This window comes from Electrophorus electricus, chromosome 7, assembly GCF_013358815.1.
Source record: "Electrophorus electricus isolate fEleEle1 chromosome 7, fEleEle1.pri, whole genome shotgun sequence".
Taxonomy (NCBI): Eukaryota; Metazoa; Chordata; class Actinopteri; order Gymnotiformes; family Gymnotidae; genus Electrophorus; species Electrophorus electricus.
In genome coordinates this window covers 2,918,226-2,939,249 of record NC_049541.1, presented here as the reverse complement: position 1 = coordinate 2,939,249, position 21,024 = coordinate 2,918,226, and the positions used below count along the sequence as shown (strand labels likewise).

The 21,024-nt window shown below is 41.4% G+C and overlaps 2 protein-coding genes across 4 annotated transcripts; both read left to right on the top strand.

Annotated features, from left to right (window-relative positions):
* The first annotated feature begins 339 nt into the window (after nt 1–339).
* theg (theg spermatid protein) lies at nt 340–4,954 on the top strand. Of its 2 annotated transcripts, XM_027019690.2 has the most exons (8): nt 340–719; nt 874–923; nt 1,551–1,653; nt 2,070–2,131; nt 2,411–2,474; nt 3,207–3,333; nt 3,861–4,023; nt 4,749–4,954. In XM_027019690.2, exons 3-8 carry the CDS (start codon nt 1,592–1,594, stop codon nt 4,904–4,906), a joined length of 636 nt encoding a protein of 211 aa, XP_026875491.2. In that variant the 5' UTR covers nt 340–719; nt 874–923; nt 1,551–1,591; the 3' UTR covers nt 4,907–4,954. The 2 variants fall into 2 exon arrangements, with proteins under 2 accessions (XP_026875491.2, XP_026875490.2); XM_027019689.2 differs by lacking the exon at nt 874–923.
* Nucleotides 4,955–8,453: 3,499 nt separating this feature from the next.
* On the top strand, nt 8,454–20,725 carry LOC113583382 (interleukin-31 receptor subunit alpha). Of its 2 annotated transcripts, none has more exons than XM_035528467.1 (14): nt 8,454–8,740; nt 9,413–9,527; nt 9,977–10,152; nt 10,322–10,473; nt 11,560–11,725; nt 11,870–11,952; nt 13,624–13,846; nt 14,154–14,342; nt 14,540–14,641; nt 15,225–15,368; nt 17,222–17,350; nt 17,553–17,640; nt 18,255–18,336; nt 19,035–20,725. In XM_035528467.1, exons 1-14 carry the CDS (start codon nt 8,668–8,670, stop codon nt 19,965–19,967), a joined length of 2,655 nt encoding a protein of 884 aa, XP_035384360.1. In that variant the 5' UTR covers nt 8,454–8,667; the 3' UTR covers nt 19,968–20,725. The 2 variants fall into 2 exon arrangements, with proteins under 2 accessions (XP_035384360.1, XP_035384359.1); XM_035528466.1 differs by having other exon boundaries at nt 17,550–17,640.
* Nucleotides 20,726–21,024: the final 299 nt, after the last annotated feature.

The window sequence follows — 21,024 nt, the reverse complement described above, 5'->3', positions numbered from 1 at the left end:
TTATTGTTGGTTTCGATTCGGATTAACCCTGTGGTATTTATTTAATCATTTGTGTGTATTTTAATATTTCCGGATCCGGATATTTCTGCAGTTATACCCTACTAGACACACCCCAGAGCCCACTGAAAGGAATAATTCATTATGCATAGTTGCGCACGGTGCTCAAATCTCAGATCTAACCAAGGCACTTGTGTTTGACTAACCTTTCTCTCAGTACCTCTCACATGTGATTTTTGGCTGCTAATATCTTTATGGAAGGCGTAGCTCCGTGTTCCATCTAGTGTTGTAACCGGGTGTTGCATGTCTGTATGCCCAGACAGCGCTGCGAGGTGGGGAACAGTCAGGGCCGTTTGCACCCGACAGTATACTGGGAATTGCGGGCTTTCATAGCTGACGCTTGACACGGAGATCAGCGGGTATTGAAAAGTGAAGATGAAAGTATAAGGCGGTGGAAATGACCTCGACATCAGCACCGTTTCCCAACTTCAAAATGCCGCTCGTTCACATCGAGCGACTGCTCAAAACAGCTTATTCGGGGATTGTGGCGTTTTTATAGCCCAATAACCATTAACGATGCCATTCAAATAATATCATACGCGAGGTAGTACTGTTATATTGAATATCGGTACGACTCGGAGGTACTGCAGGTACTGAAGAAAAAGACTGCTGAGTCGCTTTGGTGGCGTGTAATTCCGATGACTTAACAACTTGATGAGACAGTACGTTGATCCATCGTTTACATGACTAGTCTCCGGTAACTTAAAACGAGCTTATTTATGTCCTTTTCAAATTACCTGGTATGAAATAACTGTTGTATAATCTTAATTAACTTGAAATGGGACCCTTACTATCGTACGTCACCTGTTCCTATAGTAACAGCCGAGCGTGTCCGACCGCCCGTGTCGGTTTGCCGCAACAGTAAGGTAGGCTCTACAATAAACGATACGAAACTTCTTTTTAACAGCGTCTGATCTACAGATTGTCTGGAGAGGAGAGCAAAATTAGTCGAGCTGGCTACGATAGAAATTTACACACACACACACACACACACACACACACACAAATTACGAAAGACTTGCAAAAGATATTTCTGGTGACTTGGGTGGTGTATTATTTACCCAGTTTACCATGTTTGACTATTGACTCTCACTCCTTAATTAACTAAAGTGGTTAATGTAGGCCTACTGTCAACTGTTAGCAGTGTTTTCTGCCATACATTTGTAAGCTTTTTTGGTCGTTAATGCACCACATTACTCAATCCGCGCAGTGTATCCCTCCGCCTTGGCCCCAATTATCTAAGCCTATACTTAAAAAGTGATTAGATTACTTGGAACTCTCTTCATACACTAGGCTGGTATTCTTTAATAGCACATTTGAATTTGTTGAGCTGCTGTCTTCCATGAACAGTGCAATTACTTTAGAATGATCGTGCACCCACAGGGGATGCTGTCTCTGTGATTAGATGATTAACCCAGGGGGTCTCCAGGCTACTTGCTTGCTGTCAGTCCCAGCTATAAAACATCCAGCTTGTTACTTTGTGTTTGTTTCAGGGCCCTGAGCAGTGTTCATAATCGTTCACCCTTCAACTTCCATGGCAAGGCGGATTGACCGACTTGCCCAGCCGAAACCCAACCTGCTCAAATTTCCTGACAGGTGGGCTTCCTTCACATATCACAGGGATGCATAGAGGACAGCACTTGAACCTCCCGCTTCCCATACTCTGGGAAGCTTCCAGCACTAGACCCCCAACACTGTACCCAGCTCCACCACCACCTGTCACATTCATGTAGTTATTTTAAATGCCACCGAATACCAGAGCCTATCTTTGAGCTGTAAATTAGCATTGTCAACAGGTGATTTTGTTTTACCTTTGCAGGGAAAGTTTTTGTGAATCTCTGATCTTATTTTTTTTAAAACAGCAGAAATAAAGAGGTCTTGATACTATACTCAAACCTCCACCATAACTCTTTGCTTACCTCATTTTGACTTTGCTGCACTGTTTTGGTTTGTTGTTCAGAGTATGACTCTGCTTTCTGGTGTGATTACCATGTGGTCTTCTTTGTTCACAGATGTTCTGTATATTGGTTGGATAAGCTCCCTGCAAAATCAAACAGTCCTGCAACTACCTTTGGTGACACAAATCATGACCTTTGATCCTCTTAATCAGACTTAACTAATCTGAAATGTTCATTATGCTGTTCATCTATTAATGCTAAATTTTTTTATTCATTATGTGACAAACAACTGATAACTAAATAACACATGAATGACATTTACTGAAGAATTCTCATTAACATTGACCTGTATGATTTCAGCTTTACATGGTATCTGGAACATATAAAACACATAATGAAGTATGTAAATAATGCTTAAGGAGGATGTTCTGTGCTAGTTATCCGTCTCTCTGCAGATCTAACTCCACGCTGGTTCCGGCTGTCAGAGAGTAAAAAATGTCCTTCCTTTGAGAACAACAGGTGACTGTCCTATAGTCCATGTACAATTTACAGTTGTCCTTCCTGATGCAAGGTCAAGTGTTTCATTACTGTAAGCCCTAAAATATACTACTGTGTATTTTTCATCTGTCCATTCATCTCCTTAAAGATAAAGATTGTTTATATAATGAAGATACATTATATAAACAATGATCAGTATGTTACTGAAGATCTTTATTTTCCAGTTAAAGTGCTAAATGTTTCAGGGGACATGGTGATGTTGATCCCAGATCTGTACTGTTTTAGAGTTGACATTTAAAAGAAATGTCTCCCTATTTGACAAACTGTAAAATGGGGCTTAAAGGTCATTCTATCAAGCCAGCTAAAAAAAGTACACTTAAAATAGGACACCATATAGTGTTTACACTATATAATGTCCAATACATCAGTGTATCTGAAATTTATTGCACTATACTCTCCAATACACTGCTGTATCTGTACTTTATTGCACTACATTGTCTAATACACTAGATACACTAGTTTATCTGCTATATAGCAGATCTGTTATATTGGACACTATAGTGCAATAAAGTTCAGATACACTGATGTATTATTAAATATAGTTTATCTGCTCTATATATATATATATATATATATATATATATATATATATATATATATATATATATATATATATATATATATATATATATAGTGTCTGCAGTATATTGGCCTGTCGTTTCTAATATCCCAGTGTCTGTGATATCTTTTTAGCCGCTCACCTGAATGGAAGGTGAGTGGAGCAGCGTTAAAGGCTTGTCCCTCTGACAGAATATCCGCGCTTGCTCTACCCCGTCTGCCTGCGGCGGGTTGCCAGCCTGATCGCCCTCTGCTGCCCACAGTGAGTACTACATAACTGTTTGCCAGAGTACTATTACCAGCCTATTACTACTGCCATTACCACATCAGGTCCTAGAATGTCACAAGAGTGTACAGTTTAGCATATTCATTCAATAAGGTTTATAGATAAAGCTTTTACCATCAGTTAATTGCAAAGTGCTATAGTCTTCTAGCAGTCCTATGGAAATGTACATTTATGACATTTAGCAGGCACTTTATCCAAAGTGACCAAATACAGTTCAAACATTTCAGTTCAAAGGGCCTTGCTGAGCGCCCCAACGGTGGCAGCCTAGCAATGGTGGGGCTTGAACCAGCAAGCTTCTGATTACGTAACATTAACATGTTGAAGTTTACGTTCAGGTAATTACCCTAAAGCCAACAAGTTATACGAGAGGCTTTAACTAAGCTGAGGTCAAACTGTAAATATTCTCCCCTGCACATTAACAACGTGACTGTTTCTATGACTTCTCATAATGAGCCCTCGTCTCTCGCGCTGTCTCTCTTTGGCTGTCTGTCACCCCCCTGCAGACAAGCTTGGCTATGAGAACCACTAGGGTGAGCGCCCGGATCTGTCAGTTGGCTTGCCCGAACAAAAACAGAAGGATGTTGACTCACTCATGCAGCAGCTCTGAAACCTCACAGGCTGCTCCTCAAAAAACCCTCCCGTCCCTCCGAACGCTTCTCCTTGCTAGTAAGCTAGTGTCTTCACCTTCCCATTAATGCCAGTCATCTCACTAACATCCAGTGCATGCTTACTGGGCTGATGTTTAAGGCATGAGAAAATTGCTCAGACCTGTTTGTACTCGATATTTTAAAAGCCGGTGTGCTGTATTAACTATAGTTTGTGGATCCGTTTATCGGCTCGCGCTCTCAAGATTACCCGTACGTCACCGTCACGCGCAGGTGGACACGGCTAACGCGAGGCATGTCTGGCGCGGCGTAGCGAACAAGCCTTTTGTTTTTGCCACGTGATCACGGGATTCCGTATGTTCTCTCAAGCTTTTCGATTTTGAGGATATTCGTGGCCTATGTTGCGATGAAACCCATCGCGTGTGTGATACCCCCTTCTTTGCACGACCGCCCAGTCAAAGCGCTCCTACGGAGAAAGTATGACATGCCTGCCCTCCGTTCTCAAATTTTAAAAGTTGTGTAGTGTGTGCCCAGACTTAGTCTACATACAACCCAACGAGCATATTTATATATGTTTGATCCATAACTCGAAAAGATCGTTTATATACTTGAAATAAAACAACGCATTTTTTTATACATACTTAACCCTCTCTACCATTTTTCCCCACCTCCCTCCCTGTGTTGTCTTTCGCTTTCTCTCTCTCTCTCTCTCTCTATTTTTTTCTCGCTCACCTTGTATCTCTCATTCCTCGCCCTGACTCTTCGCCTCTCTATCCTTTTCCTCAGCCCCTAGCAGGAGCACCCTCTGCACCGTCCGGACAGGCCCGTGTCGTGGTCTGTGTCGAGGTCCGCTCGGCAGGCTGTGGCCAATCAAAGGCTGCAGGTGCTGTCCACGGCCAGGCCCCGCGAGCCCCTGCGCGAGGGTTTTGACCCCTACCGTGTGAGCGCGGCTGCCCGTGCCGCTACTGCGTCCCCGAGGTTACAAGAGCTCGCTCTTCCCCCGGCACGCAGGTGCAGGAGGAAATAGCGGGCTGTTTGCAAATCTGTCGTCCATCTATACTTACATAAGCTTTGATGTAGATTTATCTTACACTGGTGGCAATAAATCGCTCCATACAAGACGAATATTTACACTCTAACTCGTGTATGGTGAACTGATAACCGTGAAGAGATGGTCTGCAGTTAAATTTGTACCTGTTGTTTTATGTAAATAAAACACGAACTTACATTCGTTCCATTTTTCTTACTTACAGTAACCTATATTAGACAAGTGAAAATGTTTTAACAAAACCTGAAAGTCTAAAAATGAGCCTTCCATATAAAATGTCTGGATTGTCTGAGTTACTGAGAGGTTGTTTTTTTGGGGGGGTGGGGGGGTGGGGGGGCTGTGTGCAGACTTGATAGCTTTGCTTCGACTAAAATGAGTACTGGTGCGATTGCCCTGTTTGTAAGGTTCGTTATGTGAACGCTATTGACTCCTTTATCCATTTTACTACCACTTACTTTGTTTACTGATGTCAAAAATATACACCAGGTATACACAGCCCTGATAAGTACATCTAGCCCATAACTTGTATCATACGTGCGTCATACGTCAATTTAACTTATTTTGGTTCGATCCTAAATTTGTGAGTGTGAACGCTAAGCAAACCAATATTCAAATGTATAAATTTAAGTATGAACACACCCTTAAACTTTAGAATATAAGTTTACAGATCAATAATCTATATCATACTTCTTATTTAAAGTTTAATTCATTAAAATGTTTAAGTTAAAACATAATTTTTAACATTCACCTCACATATCACAGAAATTGTCTGTGAGTGGCAGAATGACAAGTGGCAGAATAATGAGGAAAAAAACCACTTTAAAAAGCCACATCAATTCTCATTTATGTTTTGCTAAAGAGCACCTTAAAGATTCCGTGGACAAGTGGCAAACGATGGTCAGATAAGACCAAAATCGCATTTTGGCTAGAATGCAGCAATGTGGTAAAGATTGTAAAAAGATTTTCAGTTTCCTGCAGTGGAGTATGATGTGAATGACACAGGACCTGACCTGGGAGCATGTGTCAGGAGAAAAGGGAAGAAGGATTATGAAAAATACAAGCAAACAGTTTTCATCTTCCTTCAGTCCTCAAGCAGGAAACTGAAAATGGGATGATGGTTTACCTTTCAATGTGGCAATGATGCAGAGTATACCATGGAAGCAACCGCAGAGTAGGTTGGCAGAAGAGGGAATGTGCTTGAGTAAACTAGTAAGAGCCCCAGCCTATATTCCTTTAATTGATTCTGAACATTTCTGTAAGACGTCATGAGAAAATATTCCTTTGTGTAGGTACATAATGTTGGTAGAGATGTAGCCAAAGTCGAGACTGTAATTTAAACAAGGTTTTACTCATTGGAGTGTTCTCATACTGAATCCAATTTTGGGGGGTTTTTCTTGCAGAAAAATTTAATTTCATTCCTAATATGGGTATTAAAAGGTACAGTTTGTATATAAAGTCAGACCCATGCAGAGACAGAGAGATAGAGAAGGAAGATGCAGTATAAGATGGTGTGATGGAGACTGTCACTTAGGAAGGTTAAATGCCAGGCTCTTTGGTCTGGTGGTCAGAGCTCATGTTTACCTCCTATCAGCCCTGCAATCGAGTCTCAGGTAGGGTGGCTGCCGTCAGCCTTCGTTACAGATGTGTGCATGCTCACAGGCATACTGCCAAATGTTCTATGAAATAAGGGTGCAATTTTAATTGAAACAAATTGGATTTATACCAGATGGGGCTTGCTACACGCTAACTCCACTGCTTCCTCACAACACTAGGATCAACATAACTACAACAGTGTACAAAATCACATGCTTACAACTTTAAGAAAGTGGGGCAAGGTTGATTTTACTATGAAATCATCAATGCAGTGTTTATTCACACAACCCCCACTTTGCAAATCTAGTTTTGCCAGTTAGGCATCAAACTGCGCAAGCATGTTTTTACGCAAGTGAAAGAAACTTAGACACTCCAGGGCAAAACGAGCAATGCAAAACAGGCTCTTAGAAAAAATAATACTAATCATCATCATCATCATCATCATCATCATCATCATCTTCTTCTTCTTCTTCTTCATCTTCATCACAGATATCTCACATTATAATCAAACTGAAATGTTTAAATACCTGCAACTGAGTAAATGTAACTAGTTTCTATCAAATTAGTAAAACACATTCATCTTCACAGTAAATCAAACTTATAGTTAGAAATACACATATTTAACATTAATGAGGTGCATGCAAATATATATATATAAAATCAACCCAAGTCAGTTATTAATTATTAATTCTTGGTTATAGCGGTGCTCAAGATTTCATGCTCATCCTAGGTAGAGTCAATTCAGCTATTGTTGGTGTAGAAATCACCTTTGTTGCGTTCATTAAACGTTATCTCATATCTGGAATATCTGGCACCAGTAACCTCCTGCTCTTAACTGGTGAACAGCTCCATCTACGAACAACTGGCCCGATGCTTAGCCAATAATGATGCTCGCGTCAGGTTGCTTTCCATCTTTGACTGCAAGCGTTTCCATGTTAGTTTAATCTGGCTACGTCGCTTTTGTTTTCGAGTAAAATTGCGGATTATTACCGAACGCAGAGTTGGTTTTCAAAATTGTAAATGATGGGGAAATATGAAAAAAGGATAGTAGTTTTTAGAAGCAACGCACCTCCTCTAAATCCCACTGAAGGAGTAGCCCCTGCCTTGGCTTATTTGGTTAGGCGCTCGCAGCCACACCATTGTCGCTATTGATAAGTGACACTATTGTCGCTATTGATAACTGATACTAATGTTGTAGCAGTCAACAGGTGCTAGGATGTTAAAAGTGACAGGAAGCTTGTCCGTGATATGTGCTACAGCAATAAGAGTCCTTGGGCAAGACTCCTAATACTAAACTCGTCTATCTCTAATGTAATTGAAAAATTGTAAGGCGCTCTGGATAACAGCACCTGCCAAATGCGTAAAATGTAAATGTCAGGCCGAGATAGGAGGAAGTAGGGAAACTATTGAACAGCGCACCTCTAACGTTGAATAGCCATATGATATGGTATTTGCGCAATTTTGTTTTATTTGTGTGTGTGTGTGTGTGTGTGTGTGTTGGGGGTGGGGTGTTGTTAGAAATACGCTAATAATGTAATACTTCATTAATTTGTACACTAGAATTTGTGCAGTTTTATGATTGTGTGTCTTTCTAAATTTCGTAACAAAAATTACAGTTAGTGCTAAAGAATTGTACTGTTTTATGACTGTTTTATGATCCGCCCAGGCGTCAAACAGGTTCCAATCGCTTCTGCCTGTAAGCATTTTGATACATAAATGCTCACTTGTAGTGTGGAATTTGAAGTCTGGCAAGTACGTTCTAATGGTTGCTTGCAGCTAATCTTCTTTCTCATTAAGCAGCGAAAATGTAGCCTAAGAGCCGATGACCAGCTCTTGCGTTCCTCTGCATTTCGATTTCGATGTTTGCCTGCATGTTGCGTAGGTGTGTGTGTCGTGCGATCTGTGTGTTTAGCGAGTTTTGATTTGACCTGGCTGTTGAGTCGCTGAATGTGGTTTACAACGACCCGCCTGGCGAGAGCTCTGAACTGACCGTCTGACAGCAGAAAGCAATAACCTAATGACACTGCTCATCAACACCACGGATAGAAGTCTCACATCTGGAGAATGGACGGGACAACTCGTGCTTGTGCCGGGTGTGTAACCTGGATATCTGTGCTGTGCGTAATCTTGGTCACAGGTAGGAAAACGTTTCTGATGCTGCCGAAAGTTCGGCTACGACACAGAGAAATGTTTGGACGCGCGTTCCTGCGTAGTCGAGTTTTGCCAAAAAAAACAAAAATAAAACAAAAAAGAAGAGTAGCACATGTGTGTTAATGTTTGTTGGGAGTAGTCTACTGATATTCAGTCCTAGAACAATTTGATCGGAAAGACGCAAGTTCAAAGGGAAAACTGTGGTGAAATCCTCCACTATCTTGAAACTTAAATTCCTTTTACGATCACGGACCCAAAATACTGTTAAAGTAATTGTGTTTGGTTTCGTTTCCACCAGATTTGCAATCAACTTCGGTAATGATGTGTAACGAATCTCCTTGTAATTCTACAGTATTCCACATATGTATATATTGCACGTTCCTATTCTTTTAAGTGATAACAATCCTGGTCTCTGTCTTTAGATATTTTGCAACTTTAATAGTTTTAAATTATTTAAATATTTTAGGCCATTGGTATTTCACTGTTTTTCAAACTCTTATGCCTGCACAAAATTCCTGCACCAATTGTATGTAGTTGTTATGTAGTTTTAATGTAAATGTAGCATCCACAGTATACATTGTGTTTGTACAGTTATTACGAGATTATTTATAAAGACATCATTGTGCACATATATTCCTTCAACTTTCATTCTGTTTAGCCTCATCCCTAGCACCATCCATCACGCACTGTGAACTACTGGAGCATGCCAACATCACCTGTTATTGGACTGCTGTCAGTTCAGAGACCAGCAGATACATGCTACAGGTCAACATGTAAGCCACAATCTGTTTGTGCACGAAGCTCACTGAAATGCTTTCTTCATGTGATCTTGAGCTTTTCCTTTTTTCATTTAGTCAGAATTGGGGGGTGGGTGTTTTTACTATGAAGAGAGACTCCTTGGTTAGTGAGCTGACCAATATTGTTTGTTAGCACTGGTTGGGTGACAGGCAGCTAACAAATGTCAAGTTAAATTTGCAAGGGTTTATGGACCATAATGATAGAGTTGGAAACACAGCACGGTAGAGTTTCATTATCTAAGTTTAGCATCCTAACAACCACATTTGTTCTTCAGTTATGTTTATTACTCTGGGTTTTATTAAAGCCAAATGCAAAAACATTTGATAATGTGACACAACCAGAAATTGGGTCGGACGTTTCTTTAGTTTTCTCAAAGCGACAGCTTCAAAATACTTAATTAATTACTCAGTTCAGTTCTTTGCAGGACGTACTGTTTGCATAATACAGATTACAAGACCGTGGGCTCATGCACTACAGCAGACACTTGGTGCTCAGTGAACATCGGCTCAGCGGGTCACTGCTTCTGTGTGGATGTGCAGGCATTCTGTCCCTCCACATCTGCCAGATCTCCACGACGCTGCTTCGCTGGCATCAACGAAGGTACTGATTTCTTCTAACACAATGTTACCTGTACCTGGAAACTGGAATGTATATATATTCTTTGTCATTGTGATTAATGTGATATTATGTGTATATGACACACATAATAGGGGGTTAATAAACCTACTTGGTTAATAACTGCTATCCAACTCTCTTTCCATCTGACCAGTTAAGATGTACCCACCACGATTCACAAGGCTTACCACAATACCAGGAAATTCCCATTGTTTGAAGCTGGAGTGGACAGATGACATGTCTGTCACTTTACCATCTGAGCGGGCCCACCGAGTTATACAAATAGAATACAGTATTCCTCATCAGGTATCCCCTAAAGTTCACTTTAGAAATGCTGCAGTTACTGAAATTTGCATAGCCAGGCTAATAATAGCCCTTACTGATGACACTGAAAGAAGAGGGAAATAAGTAAATCATAACTTTTAAAGCCCCTATTATGATTGCCTCATTTGTCAGAGAGAGAAGAGTTTCATGGAGAAAAGGAGGGTTTTTTTTTTTCCCACCTACAAAAATATAGGTCTCAGAATCTCAACAGGTTTGCCCACTGGAGACTCTGGGGTCTCAAGATTACAAGACAGTAATTTTGTAGTCTTGATGACCTTGTGGAGGTTTGGATGAAAAATACTTCTCCCCCGAACCTTTCTTAGATATTGAAAGCTTCCTTAGGGTGAGGGCATAACGATGGCAGAAGTTTTAGCTGAAGAATGCTGGCTGCTTTTACTGTGGTAAAGTGCCAACTATGTGCATTGTTCTCCAGAATTGTTGTCCCGATCAGTAAAGATGACCCAAAAAGGGTAAGAATTTATTTTATCAGCTTGATCTTATGTTGAAAATAAGACAAAAACATACATATATTATCTTGCACTGGGGCAAATGGGGCAATTTTTCAAAGAATACAAAATTCCCAATTTTAAAAATTTCTCAAAACGCATTACAGCAATCTCTAGAAATTCATATGAACCAAATACATTCAAATTTTCCTGTTCATCTAGAAACAATGTAAGGTTGAGAAAATGCACAAATCAAAGAAGACAAAAACTAGTTGAGCTTCAACAATCATGCAGACTATAAAAACAGCATTACTCCTGATAATGCCTCTCTTGGAGAATTATTAGGATGCTTAAGACAGTTGGAGCTGTGTCAAACTTGCCTGGAAATGGATACAAGTGCATTTTGTCCCTAGGGCCAACTTAAGTGATTATAAAGCTTAGCAGAAGAAAAGTCTATGTTATTAATGTACATAAGTGCCTGGACGGCACAAAATGTGACTGGAACATTTATTGGAACCGGGTTCTATGAGACAGAAGAATTTAGGTACCCCCCCCAAAAAACAAACAAACAAACAAATTCAACCAGACTGTTTTCCCGGATGCTAATCACGGTCCATTTTAGGCCCAGTCCTGGAACGTGAGTTCGGTTCTTCACGACTGGAAGATGGAGCTATGTGGCTTGTATCCAGGCACAAAGCACTCCGTGCGTCTCCGGGCCCAGGACTCCCGAGCATCCCATCACTGGAGTGGCTGGAGTAGTATCAGGGAGGCAATCACAGCAGAGAGTGGTGAGGATACATGAGTGGGCAGTGCCTTGTGCAGAAAAAAACACAAACAGTGCCAGGTATAATGTCATGCGTTTGAGTGTGTGGATGCTTGTGGGTGTGGGATTTGTCTGAGGCTGTTTTGTTTGCCTCTCCTGGCTAACATAGCTCCAGGGGCTGTACCAGAACTATGGAGACACATCCAGCCAACAGACATGAGTGGGCAGAGACACATCACTTTGCTCTGGAAGGTAATACATGACCACCAACAATATATTAATATTCCTCAAGCAAGAATATGTGGTGGTGTTAATAATACCAGAGCTAGGAATCAAACCTGAGTGTTAGTTTGACTCTCTTGTCTAACTTGTGCCTATTATATAATGGAATGTGAAGAAATGAATTTCATGAATTCCATCAATGCTCATTTGGGGACTTCAGTTTGCTCTGCTTGCTCTTAAAGTGCTGAACGCCTTCACAGTGTTTTGACACTCCAGGACTGGTAGCTATGTCTCTCGCAACGCATAATACATATTGCTGTAGTTATGATATTCCCGCTGTGCTGTTGCCAGCATTGTTATTCCTCCATCTTATTTGCCAGCCATCTTAACATTTCCCTTTATGAGAGGAGAACAACTGCATCTCCTTCTATCACGTCACATCTGCAGTGTTGGCACCTTTGGCCTTAAATCCTCTTAACCCACTTTAAACCACCTTAGCCCTTCTTAGCCTGCCTTAACACCCCCCACAGGTAACCCACCTTAATGTCTTAACCCACCTTAGCCCTTCTTAGCCCCCTAATCCCCCCTTAACTCACCTTTAACCCCCAAGCCCACCTTGGCTTGTTCACACAATCTTCCAACGAAGCTGGTTTGGTTGCTGTGCCACCTGCGTTTCAGTCATGGTTTCAATTTCACAAAATGGTAGAAATTTGATTAAATCAGACCCTGAAGCAAACATTTTTAAGATATGAAACTAAGTCATTTTTCAGGAACTGGGTGAAGTAATCTTTGTTTGGAGAATAAGTGCAAAGTCTTGCACCGTGCTTCTTTGAAAAGAAGCACTTTCTACCCGAACAGTCTCAGAAGTTCAGATTTTCAGGTGAGCTCATCTGCCCCCTTTAGTTTATTGATGTGTACACATAATTAATATTGCTGATTGTTTCTTATGAGCATGATTATCTTAACACTTAGTTAATCTTGCTAGTTGCCCCCATACATAATAACACCGCAGTACTCGTGTAATAAGTGCTTGATGAATGCAGGTACCTAGCTGTGTTTTATTAATCAGTGTGGGTGGTTGTGTGGTTAACGCTCAGTGTGTTTGTGACAGAAATTAATACATGTGGTGTGACACTACACAGCAAAATCCCCAGTGCTGAACTGACCCTTAGTGTTGATTTGGGTCCACAGAAACTTTAACTGAAAACTGTTACGCATTATTAGCCTCTAGGTGTTCAGTTGTGTAAGTGAGGTGGGGTAACCTGTGGCAACGGAGAAGAGTGTGTTTTTGTTTCTATTTAGGGGCAAAGGAGGTCAAATGAAACTTGGAATATTGCGAGAGATGTTATGGACAAAGTTAGCATAACCTACACTCAGTGGAGGTTCTTCACTCAAAGACTTCCATGGTGCAGATCTAGACTAACCTTGGGCCCAGGAGCCCAGAATTCTTGGACTCAAATGAAGACGCGTTCTGGGTAAAGTCATGCAATGAGTTTAGCTCCAAGAGCAAGACAGACTGCAATACGGATCCAAAGGATGGTGTGAAATCAGACTTGGAAAGCTTCAAGTTGATTATACCTCAGGAGGGAGCTTTGTGGGTATCCAGCAGCATGTCTGTCTAATCAGAATGCTCCATCATCTTCAGCTCTTTCTGCTTTGCCGTCTGCTACCACCCATGTGGCTCTCTTTGGGTTCTCTCAGCCTCTCCAGTGGCCTGACACTAATGGGGTGATTCTGAGCTATGCCGCATCGTGCTGGAGTGACCTCGACCCACCACATCAGGACTGCGGCCGTCTGGACTCATCCGTCACTTCCTGTGTTGTTTCTGTCTCTGCCAACCCCTGCATCTGCAACCTGACGGCGTCCAACTCTGCTGGCACATCACCAGAAGCATATATACGCATACCTGGAGACAGGGATGCAGGTCTGCTCTTAGCGCCAATGTTTAATACCAAACACACGATTGCATGTCCAGATGGATTAATTTCATAAACTGGCTGTAAGTTTAGGCCTTCTATAGAGTCTCGCAGTTATATAACCTGTAGTGCATGATATAAAGAGAATTAGATAAAGGTTTACATGAACTTTTTTTAAAGTTATAGGCTTTATTAAATCTAACTGCGTAAATGTAAAGTTAACATACTAAAATGTATTTCTTGTATGCTCAGTTTGGTATTTGATTCTTTTAAAACTTAGATTGCCCTCTTTTTAAATTACTTGTTGTGTCCTAGTGCTCCCATCCCCAGTAAGCATAAGTGTCAATGCATTGGATGACTTCCAGCTGAAGGTGGAATGGACAGCTGCAGTGAACCAATCAGACACAAGCTTTGTGATTGAGTGGTTTCCTATAACGGATAACACATTTGGTGGTGCATATTGGAAAAGGTTGAATGGGTCTGCAAGAAGCTTTATAATTACAGGTGAATTAATATACACACCTGTAATAATCATGAATTCTGTTGTATTTGTTGTTTTCTTATGAAGATGCACAACCAAAACAGTTTTAAAAACTGTTTTATAAAACTGTGTGTGCGGTTTGTGTGTGCATGTGTGTGTGTGTGTGTGTGTGTGTGTGTGTGTGTGTGTGTGTGTGTGAGTGCGCGTGCGTATGTTGCAGAGGGTGTACTTCCTGAAGTTCCATATAACGTGTCTGTTCAGGTTCTTCACGAGAAGACAACTAGGGCTCCGATATTTGCCACTGGCTTTACCAGACAAGGAGGTCAGATATTAGCCTTACATAAAACCTGTGCTACACGGGATATCTCAGGTTACAAAGCATGCCATCTTTGAAAACACAAATTGTGTTTATAGCCACTGCTGCTTTAAAACCTTTTAAGGGAAATATTGAGGTGTCTTTTACAGATGTACTAATTGTAGCCTGTGTGCAGCTGTTACTGTCATTGGTTTCTGACCAAAGTATTATTTGTTATTAGAGAACGTTGTGACACTGAAATTGTAGTGGCATAATTGTGGGTGCTGTGTTGATGTCAGGCCCAGCAGTGCTGCTTCCAGGTTGTAACTGCTCTGTATTTTTGGCCAGCTGTGCATGGAAATAGGTGGGCTATAGTCTTTAACTGTATGTCTACAAGATGTTTCTAATGAAGTCCGTGGTGAGTGAATTACACAGAGAATTACAATGGTTAGAGAAGCATCATCTCAATCTTTAGAAATGAAAATTACAATGATGATTACGGTGTGATTTCAGAAGCTTAATGCAGACAAAACCATCCACGTAACTCGGGTGAAACCGAGAACGCAACATCCAATATTCTCACTGAGATATTCGTTCCTGTGTTTCTCAGCGCCCTCTGCTGGCCCGAAGCTGAAAGTTCTACAGACAACGGGCAGCTCTGTGATCCTGAAGTGGAATTCTGTACCTTTGGAGAAACTACATGGATTCATCCAAAACTACACAGTTGTATATGTAACAAACGGCAAAATGAAATGTAAGACCTCACCGTGGTTAATTGTTCCCACTAAATTCTGGTTTAATTTATATATTTTTAATAAGTTTTAATTTTCATTTGAGTAAATGAGTCGCTGTCGGCTTTCTCATTCCTGATCAGGTTTTTGACCCATTTAACATGTCCCAAGAATCTATTTAGCAATCCAAAATGGCTTAAGTCTTCTTCATTCACTTCTTAAGTGATGCATTATCCTTAATCAGATCCTTAATCTAGTCTGAAAGCATGAAACCGACAACACAGCACCCACACTGTCACAGAACATACAGGACATCCAAACAGTTATCGCACCATGTTCTATGAAAAGATTGACCAGTCATCGTTCTCAGGAAACAGCCATTGGACGGTATGCAGAGGTGCTTAACAATCGCACTGAAGTGCGGTGTGGACAGTGGAGGAAGCAAATTCCCCTACAGAGACTGAGTGTCTGTGGAGATCAGTTGTGGCCCTCCATGACTAGGTCTTACAAACCATGGTTAAAATGCCAGATGTGCCACCATCTTTAAAGCATAAAATATTCACGACATTCACCACCTCTCAGCATTTTCTTTATAATCCCAACATTGATTGGCAGTAACAGGTACGATATGGCATAACAGTACAATGCTGCATGCTTTTCGTCATGCTAAGAAATCTTTTCTTATGCTATACTATCCTGACACGTTATCTTTCAGTATAATGACCGATTATTTGATTTGGCACCATTAAAGTGATCTATACCTTTGGTAGATTTACTTTACCAACACCTTAGCTGTGTTTAGCTTTGTTGTATTAACTTTATGCATCTATAGATCCTGACCTACACTACACGGACAAAAGTATTTGGACGCCTACACGTTACACCTACAGGCGCATTTATGACACCCCATTCTAAGTCCATAGATATTCATATGGAATTTGTTCCCCTTTGCAGCTATAACCACTTCCCTTGTTCTGATAATGCTTTCTACAAGATTTTGGAGTGTGTCTGTGGGAATATTTGCTCATTCATCCAAAAGTGCATTTGTGAGGTCGGATATTGATATTTGACAAATGGGCCTGGCTCACAATCTCCATTTTAGTTCATCCCAGGGGTGTTTGATGGGTTTGAGCTCAGGGCTCAGGGCTCTGTGTGGCCCACGCCATACTCACCCAGCCACGCCTTAATACACTACCTTGCCTTGTGCACTGCGGCGCTGCTGGAACAGAAAGAGGCTTTCCCCACACTGCTCTCACAAAGTTGGAAGCGTACAGTTGTCCAAAATGTCTTTGTTTGCTGAAGCATTTTAAGATGCTGGAACGGTTCCTTCACTGGAACATGAAGGAACCGCCAAACCCCTGAAAAACAACCCTGCAGCACAGTGAAAAGGTTGGTGGTGTTCTCTTAGCATTCACCAAACACAGACTCATCCATCAGACTGCCAGAAAGAGAAGTGTGAGTCATCGCTCCACAGAGCATGCTTCCCCTGCGCCAGAGCCCGGTGCCAGCGTGCTTTACACCACTCCATCCAACGCTTGGCATTGTGCTTGGTGATGTAAGCCTTGCGCGCAGAAGCTCGGCCATGGAAACTCAGGCCATGAAGCTCCTGGAACACAGTTTTTGTAGTGATGTTGATGCCAGAGGAGGTTTGGAACTCTGCCGCTATTGGCAGAACGTCAGCAACTTTTACAAACTATGCGACACTGCTCTGTAACTCTACGTGGTCTGTCCCTTCAAGTTACTGTGGTCCCTAAACGCTTCCACTTTTCAATAGTACCACTCACAGCTGATTATTACAGTACTGTATTACAGTACTGTGCTTTTGTCCTTATAGTGGACTTCACATACTTTCTAAATACATTGTGTTGTTCCACAGCTCAAGTGCTAGAGGGCGATGTTGAGCAATTTTCACTGACTGGTCTGTCTGCTGGGGAATATGCTATCTGTGTGAAGGCTCACACTGTGGCAGGGAGTGCTGAAGGCCCATGGGTCACTGTGGCTGTGGGTATGTTTTGAAATTTAGTGTAACCACTTCTGTATCCAGTCAAAAATGCATCTTATTGTTAATTGTTGGTCACCATAACACTACATTTCTAAACTTTCTGGTGATTTTGACTGTGTATATCCATGCTTTTTTTTGTGTGTGTGTGTGTGTGTGTGTGTGTGTGTGTGTGTGTGTGTGTGTGCGTGTGTGTGTGTTTTAGCAGGGAATGATTACTTACCAATTGTGGCAATACTGGTGTGCACCACAGGAGGTCTGCTGATTTTAGTAATCACACTAAGCCAAGGTGAAAGGTAGGTCAACAACTTCAGCAAGATTAATATAACTTAAGTGAATTCTAAAATATAAAGGTCTTTAAATATGTTAATAATGTAAATGCTGATTAATTACAAACTTCATGTGCCTTTCATGACAGCTGTTGTTCATATTTAGCCTAAACACATGATTCAGCCTTACCGCAGAAAACAGATTAGGGAATCTGCATAAAAAGAGGGTTAAAAGGCGGCTCTGTTTCTGCACTACCCCACGCTATTTCACAGATCGCGGTCTTATTTGAACTTTATTTGCTTCACATTTTGTGAGAGAAGCTGTAATGGAGACTATAAAATTCAGAACAGGATTAATCTGTATGTGTCTTACTTATTCTATACTGTTTTAAGCATTTTCTCTATCTCATTAAGAGTGAACTCTGACACGTTAATGTACTCTATAATACTTGAAAATGATACTGTATGCTTATGCTGTCTTGGTATGCTGGAACATTCCAGTTCTCTTTGAGAAAGAGTATACTCAAAAGCATAAAGGAATTCTCTATGACACCAAGAGTGACCGCTGACCACTTTTGTGAGTGAATTATGAGACTAAGTGTGTATTCTGCAGTTCTCCACAAGTGTGCTTCATTTGTCAGGATTCAACATTGTCTCTGGCCGACCATCCCAGACCCATCGAAGACCAGCCTGTCCACGTGGGCCCGAGGCTCCAGAAGTCAAGTAACATCACAAAGCACTGTACCATAAATCTGGACTGTCTTATTCACTCCAAAAACGCAACCCTTTCTTAGCGAACATGATCAGGCTTGTTCCACATTGCAGTATGTCCACTTGGTTGTCCAGACTCATATTTTTCCCACCACTTTTCTGCTACACTGTATTCATCCAATACAAAGTCAAAATGTCTCTTGGCAAGTTTGAACAGAGATCCCCAAAAAACTAAAACAGGAGTGAATGAACATAGCCTTCACGCTTACATATATTTTAATATAAAGCCTAACATGTGAAAGTGTAGATCAGAATCAAGTAAGTCATTGCTTTGTGCTTTGCTGAAAATTGAAATAGTAAATAGCAAAATGTCATGTTTCAACTCCTTTGGACAAGACACTTGTGAATGACACTGGAGACTTTAGTAGAGTGTGTGTGTGCAGGTTTTGCTATAATGCAGCATTAGCATCAAGACCTGGCTATAGGCAATGCTGACAGTGGCAAAATTCCACAGGATAGTCCTCCACAACCTGGACTGCCCTCCCCCAGTTCAGTTAAACAGCCCCATGGCAAATGACCAATCAGATACACTGAAACAAAAATCATGTTTTATTATATTGTAGGAGTAAACTACTTTTTCACCCCTCAGTGTATCCTACAGCATGTGCCAACAGTTTTGGACCTCATACAGCTCCCTTCTTCTTTTTCAGCTCGTGTTCATGGGACGAACCACAGGCCTTTGTGATCACCCTTGTGAAGAGCACCAACAGGCATGTTCTTTCAGTGACCACTCCATACTGTCCAAGACAGTTATCCAAGAGATCTTTCCCAGGCCACTTTCAGCCAAAACGGCCAAGCGAAAGACCCATCAACCAACCCATAAGGTGAATGCTGAAGAGCCCAGTGAAGACCTAAGCACTGAAGTCAGCAGCAGGAACAATGTCATGGCAAAACCGCAGACCCCTCGTGCACCTTCTGGTTGCCCACCAATCGCCGACTGCTGTTTTGGAAGGGATACGGTAGATGAAAGGAACCTCATGGAAAGATTAAGGTTGTGTGGTCAAAGCCCTCCAGCCCCTGAAGCCTTGGCCAGAGCAGACAAAGTGGACTCAAGTAACCTGCTTTATAAAAAAGACTTCACATCAAGGTCAGAGTCCACTTGCTACCCCAATATAGTGTATACCCATTATCTTCCAGTTCCTGACTTGCAGCTTGATTTTAGAAAAGAGGCCAAAGATTTCACTAATCTTATCCATAAAAGTAACCTTTTGTCACCACTGGAATCCTGTTGCCGTATGCACATATCTACTAGTTATCTACCGGTCCCCGAGTCTTCTCTAGATTATGCCAGTTTTCCACTGGAGACAGGGCACCCAACTGATTGTAGTCCTCGTTCAAAAATAGAGTCCAGCTCCCACAGTCATTTATCTACTATATATGTACAGGTTCCTGTCACTCACCGTAATTTTACAATGGAAGCAGAAGACTCAGCTAATTTTCAGAAAAAAGGAACCTTATCAGGATCGGAATGCTCGAGTCAACAAGCCTGCCAGTCTTCACCTATATGTAAAGAATTTGAAGAGGACCACACGTACAGGTCCTTGGGCCAAGGGGAGGACCCTTTACAGTTCTCCTTACAGTAGCACAGCACTGACGACTCTGTAGTCCTAGGAACAAGAAGATGAACGTATTACAGGCAAGATAATAGCTGCACCAACTGCACGAAACACGTGAGAGAAATGGTGGCACTCTGCAGAAAAAGGACTCGATATGCATTACATAAAGTGCGACGGAGAACTAAGGTGTCCCGTGCTGAAACATTTTTCTCACAGTAACACTCCGGGAAGGCTGACCTTTATTTGCAATCAGTCAAATCGCTGATGAGCGATGATTAGATTTTAGGTACGAATTGATGAAGTGTCAAAGCGACTATAGGTCACCTGACAAGGATGGGTGCTTAAACTACCAGAAACGGACCGAGTCGTGCTACTTTGTTGTTTTTGACGCACTTTCAATACATACGAATGTGACTTTTAAAAAATTTATTTATGTTAGCGGACGACAGCGCCTGTGGTTGTACATATGCTTTGTGTCACAAAAATCCGATTGACATTGACAAGAAAGGAAAAAAAAAAGGACGAATAAGTACATTGCTGTTTGTAAGAGGGATTTAAAGCAAATCAATAACTAGTCTGCTTGTGTTCCTTAGTTAAAGTAAATGTGAACGTGGCTACACTTTGTTGGGTATTTCTTTGGGAAGGTATACGTGACCATCGTTAAACGTGAAGCAGCAGTTACGTCAAGATGTTTTGGGGTTTGAGGTGTGTGTCGGTTTTGTCAACGTTTGAATATTACACGTAATAAAGAATACATGCAACTACAATTTTTATTACTAATTGATCTGTGCTTTGTGTTAGAATGCCAGTGAAACGGAAAAAAAAGCTAAATGTGATTCGTAATATATCTTTAATTAGTGAAATCACAGTCCATTGTTTGTGTTTCTCAAAACAACGTCCAAGTAAATGAAGTTGCGCAGCCTGGGAAAAGCAGCTTTATGTAGCACCATTCCGATTGAGGAAGCCACTCGAGAAATAGGAGGAACACACAATCCCGATTTTGCGGGAATATTGTGGCGCTGGGCCAAGGTTTACTACCACTGGAACATCTTTCCTGCGTCTGGAATTCCTGACAAAGTTCTCC

Coding starts and splice junctions, on each gene's coding strand:
- theg (XM_027019689.2), top strand. CDS start 1,592: ATGGCAAGGCGGATTGACCGACTTGCCCAGCCGAAACCCAACCTGCTC. Junction 1,654..2,069: donor CTGCTCAAATTTCCTGACAG/GTGGGCTTCCTT, acceptor CTTTGTTCACAG/ATGTTCTGTATATTGGTTGG. Junction 4,024..4,748: donor CCGAACGCTTCTCCTTGCTA/GTAAGCTAGTGT, acceptor CCTTTTCCTCAG/CCCCTAGCAGGAGCACCCTC.
- LOC113583382 (XM_035528466.1), top strand. CDS start 8,668: ATGGACGGGACAACTCGTGCTTGTGCCGGGTGTGTAACCTGGATATCT. Junction 10,153..10,321: donor CTTCGCTGGCATCAACGAAG/GTACTGATTTCT, acceptor CCATCTGACCAG/TTAAGATGTACCCACCACGA. Junction 17,641..18,254: donor ACACTAAGCCAAGGTGAAAG/GTAGGTCAACAA, acceptor TTCATTTGTCAG/GATTCAACATTGTCTCTGGC.